This window comes from Corvus brachyrhynchos, unplaced genomic scaffold (genome assembly GCF_000691975.1).
Source record: "Corvus brachyrhynchos isolate BGI_N302 unplaced genomic scaffold, ASM69197v1 scaffold53, whole genome shotgun sequence".
NCBI classification, from domain to species: Eukaryota; Metazoa; Chordata; class Aves; order Passeriformes; family Corvidae; genus Corvus; species Corvus brachyrhynchos.
Genome location: NW_008237681.1, coordinates 2,031,424 through 2,041,923, shown reverse-complemented (window position 1 = coordinate 2,041,923; position 10,500 = coordinate 2,031,424). Strand labels below are relative to the sequence as shown.

General features: G+C 38.6%; 1 protein-coding gene across 1 annotated transcript in view; it reads right to left on the bottom strand.

The window, feature by feature from the left end:
• Positions 1-359: 359 nt before the first annotated feature.
• The window catches only part of NEK10 (NIMA related kinase 10), a 99,867-nt gene continuing 89,726 nt past the window's right edge, over positions 360-10,500 (bottom strand). The window contains 1 exon segment of the mRNA XM_017732066.1: positions 360-2,171. Within this exon segment, the coding sequence (XP_017587555.1) occupies positions 2,019-2,171 (153 nt within the window). The 3' untranslated portion in view covers positions 360-2,018.

Below are 10,500 nucleotides of genomic sequence, written 5' to 3'. Positions count from 1 at the left end.
ACACACTTGAAATGAAGTCAAAAGTATTTCTAAGGCATTCAGTGCACACTGACAGTTTAGAACTATAAGAAATTTCTAAAACAATTATATTAGAATAGGTTACTTTAAGTGTCGATTGGTTATATGCTATTTCAGTGGAAAAATTATTATTAGAATTCTTATGCAATTTGAGTAGAACACATCAAGGTTGAATTTAAATGAAGAGTTTTGGATAAAATGTCCGTGTAATCGGTTCCACTGCCAGTCATATACAGTGTGGCTTTACTTTATAATCCATCGGATTTAACCATACTGCATTCCCTTTCTTCATTCTATCAAAGAAAAACTAACACTCTGAAGTAGAATGGAAACTGATTTTTAGTGGCACCATTGCAGGAAATGCATCATCTGTGGTGATTCATGGTGCACACTGCTGTAACCGCTGGGCTCTGCCTAGCAGGCTGCTGCTCCCTGAGAGCTCAGCGGGGGTTTCCCAGGGCCATGCGATCAGTCACAGCCCGGAGTCCATTGAAGGGTACAGGAGGTAGAGAAGGGTCTCTCATGAGGGTGGTAAGATGGCTTTATTCACACCTTGTCCTGGCGCCCTCGGAGGCAGAGAGAGAGACCCCGGGCTCTGGGTGCAGGGTGGTTTCATCAGGGTCTCAAGGGTGGTCCCTGGGCAGGGCTGGGGTACAGGAGCCAATAGGGAGAAAAGGAGGGAGCGGCCGGGGTAGGGCAGGGAACAGGGGGAACACGGCATCCCAGAATCAGGGGGTTAAGAGGTTACCACAGCACACTGTAGCTACCTGCTGGTGATACCTTAGCTATGATACGCCTTGACCCTTAGCAGACATTTGCTGTCAATATTGCACCATTGTATCGATGCAAAGGCAGCACCTGATGACTTTCAACATAACATGTATGTGAAAAGAGGATCGATTTTATTATTACTGTTATTTTTTTTGCATTGTCCACTGGGCCCTTCTTCACTGCTTCACAGTTCGGGACATTGAAGTCACAAAGGTAATATACACCTAAATTGTTGTGAAATGAATGCCAATTAGCTCTTTAAAGCTACAAATTAACCACTGGGGGGAAAAAATGAAGAAAAATGTATACAACATATACCTGTATCAAATTACCTACAAGTAATCGTGTGATGACTACAAAGCTAATAATTTTCAGCAGAGATAATCACCAAGTGCATCCTGGTTATTTACAACAGTTATGATTGCCACAGTAGCAACTGTAGAGAAAAGCCTTTGCACTTAGTAAGAATTCCTTACTAAGCTGTAGAGAAAAACACAGCTTCTCTGCTATTGGAGTGAGACATTTTTATCTACGTTTAACACAGTGAATAAATATTGAAATTCTGGAAGTGTCCTGAAGTACTTTTGATTAGCAGCAAAGAATGTATTTAATTTACTGGAGTCTGTTAAAGAATAAAATGAATGTGTACATAAAATGCATATAAATGTACATGACACATTTTATGTACAGAGATCTATACAATGTGTGACTACAGACATATAATATGAAGACAGAAATAGCAGTAAAACCAGCTGGTTTTAAAATAACAATGATTTCAGAAGCTATGCCAGTTGCAAATAATGACTATTAACATGTCACTGCATTAGACTTTGCTATTATCCAAACATAAGAAGTGAAATTCCTTCTAAATATTAAAATCATACTGATGGTATTTAATCTGTTTCTAATTCTGGTACAGTGAATCTACATATATTTTCTGTCTGGTCATATTACAAAGCTCTTTTTCTTTACACAGAAGGCATACATGAATATAAATAAGGCTACTGAACTATTGTTCCAGAAAACCTGACTATGCAACAGCTTAAAAAAAATTTCTAAAAATAGAAAATATGTACTATTCAGAATTGTGCTTTTCTCCTAATGTATAGACCTAGAAGCATCTTTCACAATGCTTCTTGTAAAGTGCTTATGCTGTAAACAAACCTAAACAGTCTCATCCTGAAATGTATTCGAAACAGTTCCACATTGGTATTCCATATGGATCCTATTCAATGAACAAAGCTTGACCCTTTGGTAATCAGCCTCTGCTGAAGTACAGGCAGGTTGACTTCTTTAGGAACAATTCCAAACTCTTTGTTTAGAATCACACATTCTCCTCTTTTACTGAATAGTTCTTTGTTCCCTTCAGATAGCAGAGATACCTGGGGGAAAAAAAAAAATCTGTAGGTAGTTGGAAGTAAGAATTTCCCACTATTCACACTCACCAGGCATGGGATCAATCTTTGTGCTACCAGCAGAAAGCTGATGTATGAGCATGATGTAGAAGCCACGGAACCCCAAAAGTCTATCAAACGAAATGGTTTTAGTTCATAGTTTACAACAGTTTGATGCAGAAATCTCTGGGTGAAATTCTATCATTTATGCTACACACAGGGAATTAGTTTGTTTAATGATCCTCTGACTCAAAATTTATGGACTAGTCTGCGCAGCACACAAATAGAATTAGAGCAGCATGGTGCAAAGGTCTCCCACAGATAATCAATGAAGCCTGAATGCAACATAATGTATTTGTGGGACAGCTTTAACTTATGCTGCTGATGTAACATGTCCAGAGACTTCAGCACTATGGAGAACTACTTGAAAGCAAGTCTTTAGCAGCACTTCTTTCACCTTTTCTAATTTCTCTTCAGCCTGCTACATAGAAAATTAGCACAGGAAGTGATGGAGCAGCATCTGTCAGCTTTATATTGGTGAAACATGTCTCATAATCAAGATATAATACATTGTTACAATTATTCTATGAAAATATGATGAAAGCTTTCTCCTAATCAATGCTGTGAAAAAGTAAAACAGGTTGTTTTGGTTTTGTCTCAAAACTCTACCAGTCTCCAATCCAAGTGTAAGACCTCTTCTGAAATTTTCTCAGACTACTTGCATACAATTTGTGTAACTCAGATAAAAAAAGACCTTCCAAACATTCCTCTTATTTATGTGGTCCCTCGAGAAGCAGTGTTATTTTGATTACTGAAGTACTGAAGAATATCGAAGTATACCAGGAATGAAGAAAGGAAAAATATGAAAACTAGTTTGTAGCTTTGCATGCACACTTCAACAAAGGTAGATAGAAATTCCTAAGCTGAAAGATTGTTATTAAAGTTGTAAAGTCAAGTGCACTTAAGGAAAAACAAAACACAGAGTAAAGGCTGACAGCAAACTTCCATTCAGCATGCTACATGGATAACATAATCATTGCTGTGCAAAAATTAGAATCATAGAATGGTTGTGACTGGAAAAGGCCTTTAAAGATCGCGTAGGCCAATGCTCCTGCCATGGGCAGGGAAGACTTTCATTGGACCAGGTTCTCAAAACCTCTTCCAACCTGACCTTGAACACTACCAGGGATAGGGCGTCCACAACTTCTCTGGGCAACCTATTCCAGTGTCTCACCACTGTCACCACAAAAAACTTTTTCCTTATGTCCAATCTAAATCTACAGCTTTAAGTTTAAAACTGCTGCCCCTTATGCTGTTGCTACAGGCCCTGGTAAAAAAATTTCTCTTATAAACCCTTTTTAAGTATTGAAAGGCTGCAATAATTTCTCCCTGGATCCCCTTTTGTCTGAGCTTTTGAACCTGGCTCCTGTTCTACGTGCCTACCCTGTCTACCACCTGCCCTTACTGCAAACCGTTCTCTCTTCTCTTGGTCAGATCTCCCACAGGCGGTTCTTCCTTCTGCCCATACCAATCTCCTTTTCAGAATTCCTGTATTCCATCTCCTGTTGTTCTTGGCTCTGTATTAGATGTATGCTCATTTCCTAGCTTCTGTCTCATCAGTTGTTGCTTATCAGTTCTTTGCCCAAGCATTACCTTAAGATGATGAGACAGACTCTGTTCTGATGTCTAGACTTGACCTGACAATATTTCAGTACTCTATTAAGGCTACTGTTAAGCATATACCTACTACTGTGGGGTTTTTCTGAAATTATGACACGGGCACAGATTTGTTAAGTGAAGGATGAAATTCATGCCTCTGAGGGGAAAAAAAAAAAAAAAAAAAAAGAAGAAAGGTATTTTCCCGGCCAAATCTTAAATCCTTGCTATAACATACAAGTTAATAAAGATTAAAATTACTAGGATGTTTTTAATATGGGCAAGCAAGGTGGGCCAAAGTTTCTTATCTTCAGTGCCTTCATTCAGTGCTGTAAAAGCTAAAATCTTTCCGTTCCTTCCATGGCACAGATTTCTAGAACTGTAGGACTCCTCAAAAACATGGAAAACTCAGGAGATTGAGAGGATTTATAGATACAATGTCACAGTAAGATAAACAGTTATTCCTTCTTTTTATATAATTTTCCCATGATTTGTCTTAGTAAAAGCTTTCAAATTAACTTTCAAAACTGGAGTTGATGCTATGATGAGGCCTAAAAATTATCTTTATGGAGTATCATGTCAGAAATATGAAGATTTCCTTTATCAGTAAATGGATGTTCTGCTACAAAAAGGGAGTATTCAAGGACAAAGCACACAACCACAATACTCAGAGGAAAACTGTGCCTGTTAGTACTATTCTGACATCTTGGAATAGCTTTTGTTCTGTCTTGCACCGCTATATCAAAACACCCACCTACATAACTCTGTGCAATTCCTCCTCTAGTCATAGTCATTAAGGAGATCTTGAAACGGGTACAAAAGAATTTTTCTTTGTATGGCCCTGATTTCTGAACACTGAGGTCAATTTCATCTTCCATTTCTTCCCAAACTTTCAGATTATCTTTTATTTAGTCTAACAGTTCCCAAAATGCCTTTCAACATCAACTTGCTATGACATGGAAGGATATTACATTTTTATCAGCTAAACAGCCCCAGCTGGACCAAACCATTAAAGCCTCAAAAAAACCCCCAACCGACCAAAAAAACCCAAACCAAAACAACAACTAAAAAAACTCCACAACTCTCCCCCAGAAAAAACCTCAAGCCAAACCAAGCAAAAAAACCCAAACCAAACCAACTTCCCCTTGACTTCAACTGAAAGTGTTCACAGCAGCTGTATAAGAATGCTTGCACAAGAATGATTCCAGACTACACTGAGCTTTCTGAACCAGCTTATGTAGGAAGGTACCTTCTCATTTGATGTTGACAGACTTTATCTTTGCTCTATGCAGGAATTCTGCCATGCAGACATCTCAGACGCACAGTTGTTCTCAAATATTTTCAACAAACTGGTAGAAAGACCTGCTTCAGAATTGCAAGGACAATCCCATCTTATCTTGGCAAAACACGTCTGTGATGACAGATGCTTCTACTCAAAGATGGAGTGCTCATAGAACAATGTCTGAGAACTCAGGGCATGTGATCTCTGTAAGGCATCAGAGCCATCTGCCTGCTGTTGAAAACAGTCACTCCCACAGTCCAAATGCTGACTGACAGCTTCATAAACATGCACTTTTTCTACAGGCAGTGTGGACTTCAGGCATTTCTAGTGTCAGGAGACCACTTAATTTTGTGTACATCACTCAACTGTATCAATGACTTGGTACCTACCAGTCAGCCTAAATTCAGGCCACATACTCTTTCATTTTTTCCAACAAGAGGTGAAATGCACCTTTCTACTTATCTCATTGCTAAAGACAATCTTCAGCTTGAGTGAAGGAAGAGGTTTTGCATCAATGACAATCCTACCACATGATCAGGTTATTCTGGTACTTGCACCAGATGGATCCCCAGGATCACTTCTCTGTTCTACACCACACAATGTCATGAATCACAGCCAGGTTATCTTTTATACCTAGCAGTACTAATACGAGCCAAGTCTAGCAGTCTTGATGCTAACTAGTTGCTAAAGAGCAATAAACAGTTTCTTCTACAGTCGTTATCATTCTGACTCACAGGAAAAACAAGCCTAAAATAAAAAAAATTAAAGACTAACTTACTAACCAAAGTGGGAAAAATGTCTTGTTATGGTACTGTGATACCAGGAAAAAAAAATAAAATTCTCTTTGTCATTAGCTTACTATTCACCCATGAAATAACCAGAATATTTCTGCAATTCTCTAGAAATACAGTTAGCAATAAGTTTTTCTCACCTGACCATTTGATTTTGACGTGAAGAGCTGGTAATACCCTAGAATCCAAAGCATATATTTTTTCCTAGTTTATAAATCATCATTTCTGTAGATTTTGACCATTATCATGAAGCCTGGACACGTATCTTCTGAATGCAGCCTATATCTGCGCAGCTGTAACAACTTGGTTAAAATTATGTTTCTAGCAAGTGTGAAAAGTCACAGTGTGACAATTGCCATGTGCAGCAGGGAACCCTATCTAGCAAGTGCCTTTTAATCCATCTCTTGGCCAAATGTTTGTCATTGGAACTCTCTATATTCATCCATGTGGCAAATATTAGTCACTGTCTAATGCCAGGAGCTGAATGAAATTAAAGCTAGGATCAATTGCTACACCAGGATTTTTTCATGTTGCTTCTAATTTCTGTAGGAGCTGTGGCTTAGGAAAGATAGGCCAATACTGCCTCTTAGTGGAAGGACAGCTGACTCAAAAGGTGAAGTGAATGCTGGTCTGTGGAAATATACTGGAATACTTCAAGTGCCACACAGACCTTCAGCTGGCAGCCATCAGAACTGCAAGGGGGTAAATGAAAGACTGTTGCAGTCAAAAATGTTTAGTAGTGATGATGATGATGATAATAATAGTAATAATAGTAAAATAATAATAATAGTAAAAAGTACTTCTGAGCTTTGGCAAACTTCTTTACCTCATTGGGGAAAAGTACAATTCAACAGAACGCTGGTAGGACTTGCTGGCCAAAGCAATCTTCTTTTGTATGTGTGAGAACTAGGAATCTACATGGACAACCATTTGGAAGAAGAAAACAATTAACAGATACCCGGCAACATTAGTGGAAATGGTTCCAGGTGAGAATTAAAAGGAGCAGAATGTCTTAAATCACCTAGATTTCACCAAGTCAAAAGACCTACTTTAGATTCCAGGAGTGTTGGAGCTGCGCACTGTCATTTATTGTCTAGTTAGGTATGTTATAGAACATTAAAAAACCATTAACTAAATTAAGCACAAATTTGAAGCTGTTAGTCATCTAACACAATTAAAGAGGTACACTAAGGTTGAAGAATACTTAATTAACATGGTAAAAATTTGCAGGCAGAAAAAGCTCCACTAATGCATTTCTATTTTCAAATTATGGACCATAGACCAAATACAAATGAGGGCTGCCTCAAACAGGCACAGTCCAGAATTTGCTGTCATTCCTGAGCTATATAATCCTTCTGTGAATAATACCATAAGATATTCTTTGAGTAGTTAAAAATGTATAGCTATCATTACAGCCAGACTTGACAGTTTTCCTCTTCATGAAATAGCTCTTTCTAACTACAAAATTTGTTGCTTCTCTATTTCTAAAATTTCAATAACAATGGAATAAATTTCACTGAAGAAAGCTGAGAAAATTATATGTAACAGCATATCAATATATGCATTTGATTATGAACTCTGTTTCCTTCTAGTCTTACTTGCACTGTAACCATTTTTCTTCCTACAAAACAAATGTGGAAGCATTTCTCACAAACAGACGTAGTCATTTGAGCTTGTATGGTTTTGGCTGGGATGGAGTTAAATTTCTTCATAGTAATTTGTATGCTGCTATGCTTTGGATTTGTGCTGAAAATGGTGTTGACAACATATCAGTGTTTTAGTTATTGCTGAACAACACTTACACAGCACAGGGGCCTTTTTTGCATCTTTTCACCACCCCACCACTGAGTAGGCCGGGAGTGCACAAGAAGCTGGGAGGGGATACAGCTAGGACAGCTGACCCCAACGGACCAAAGGGATATTCTACACCATATGGCATCATGCTGTGCAATAAAAGCTGGAGGAAAGAAGAGGGAAGGGCAGGGTGGAACATTTGGATTTAGGGCACTTGTCTTCCCAAGTAATCGTGAGCTGTGATGGAGTCCTGCTTTCCTGGAAATGGCTAAGCACATGCCTGCTATTGGAAAGCAGAGAAGGAATTACCTCCTTTGCATTGCCTGCAGGCGCAGATTCTGCTGTACCTATAAACTGTCTTTATCTCAAGCCAAGAGCTTTTCCACTTTTATTCTTCCAATTCTCTTCCCTGTCCCAGTGCAGGGGAGTGAGAGAGTGGTTGTGTGGTACTGAGGCTGACCATGGAAGAGGAACCACAACAGAGCTACAGCATTCAGCTGAACACAACTCCTATCACTGATGGCTGCATTTTTTCTTATAACTGAGTTTCTGTTTGGGTTAAGTCTCTTCAAGCAATTTTAAAAACAGATTTCTGTGTGAATTTGGGTATTACATGTGTACTTTAATATAAAAAAGCAGGATGAAATTTTGAAACTGGTATTCACTGCCATATTCATAAATAGCCTCACAAACAAGGAGCTGGGCTCTTATACAGTATAATATTAAATCAGAAGGCAGAAAAGAGAGAGTGGCACAATGGTTGTGAACAGAATAATTTTGAAACATTACAGGGTTTTTTTATGCATGTTTACCAAATTTCTATAAAAATAAGTAATACAATTGGAGTGCTGAGTAATTTCAGGAGATTAGTGACAAATGGGCACAAGTTGCTTATTCAAGATAAAGCTGAGGGTCATTATCCTCAGCTGGTCATTAATCCCCATGAAATGACTGGTATTGAGATAGTAATTACTACTATAATGAAAATGGGGGGAAAAAAGCAGCATGACATTTTTCTTATGAAGCTGTCAGTTTCTAAAAAATTCATGTTTCTCTCATCACTCGATCAAGTTGCTTAAATCATTTTCAACTCTTTGTACAGTTTATTTGTCCTACTACCATTTTCGTGTCATCACCTCACTTAAGGCTTGGTTTCCCATCTTACATTCTTGGAATTTCAGAAGGGCACAGCAAGGGGCAAAAGTGATGGGAAAGAAAGACATAGCACATAAATTTCCCCAAACCAGAAAATAAATAAAACATATTTTCAGAATTTTCTCTATAAAGTGTGTTTCACAATGAGGTAGAAGATTGCATTATGATGTTATCTAGCTGTTTATTCTGCATTTAATAGTGCTTTTAGCCATAGTACACATCCCAAATCTTTGTTCTAAACCAGGATTCACCTTGTAGCCTTACAATATATGGAACTGATGTCAATGTCAACTTGGTCAGAAAACATGAAGAAACTTGGCCCTAAAACAAAAAACATCTTTAAACATTTGCAATTTTGCAAATCAAGTTTGTGGTGTTTTGATGTGTCTTCTAAGGAGTTTTGAGCCCTTGAAGTTCTTTTCCTTCTCATTTCTACTAGAAAAGCTAGAAACATAGTATGAGCTGAAGGGAAGGCAATTTGTTCCCTGCTAGAAGCACTGCCATTCTGTTTCCACTGCAAAAGACCCACACATGCTGCATCATTACAACTTAGAAAATGAAAAACTCAATCTAAACTAAAAGCTTTTAACATAACATAAGTAAGTTTAAAAATAGTATTGCCCTATATATTGCTAGAGCAAACAAGATACAGATATTCATTACTCTTACTACTTTTTTCTGAAGCTCTTCTGTGAACACTTTTCTAAGAAGTGGATCTCAGGAAAGCCACAGGATGGATTGAAGTTCTGCTGGAAAACTTGCAGTTGCTTCTAATATGTCTCACTGTATGTAGAGAGGAAGTAGAGCCAGGCTCAAAACAGCTTTAGGCAAGAATGGCTCATGGGATGTTGCTGTGAGGGCTGCAAACCAATTACTTTGTGATGAAATAAAACCAGATAATGGTGGACACCGATAAGTGACTTGCCGTGCAGCTCAGGAAACTGATTTGTTCTTCTAGCTTACTTATGTTGTTTGGAGAGTTTGAGGTGAAGCCTACTGATTTGTGTCTGCTAGCCAAACGAATCATTCAATACTGGACAGCTATCAAAAATGGACTCTGGCTATTTGGAGAGAGTGTGAGCAGCGAATAATAGGAAAAAAATTGCTTAAGTTCTGAAAGCTCTGAATGGCACTGAGCAGAACACACTTCAGAAAACAGCAAGTTCTCTGGAAATATAGACATGTGTTTGACAGCCAAGGCTAAAGCATGGCCTGTTAGTTTTCTGGAGGAAAAAACATAAGTTATTTGGGAGTAGAACATTGCCTGGGAAACAATGTTATAGTTACAGGGGAACCAAACATAATTGTGCATCACAGCAAATAATAGGATTCAAAAGTGTCCTAGGTTTGCATGGACAGGTTTTGGGGGGTGGGGGGGCGGGCTACTGGAGTGGATTCCATGAGAAGCTGCCAGAAGCTTCCCCCATGTCTGACAGAGCCAATGCCAGCCGGCTCCAGGACTGCTGCTGGCCAAGGCTGAGCCAATCAGAGATGGTGAAAATGCCTCTGTGACAAGAGATTAAAGAAGGAAAAAAAGTTATTGTTCAGATTTAGTTGTGCTCAGAGAAGAGCAGGGTGAGAGGAATATGTGAGAACAACAACTCTGCAGACACCAAGGTCAGTGAAGAAGGAGGGGCAG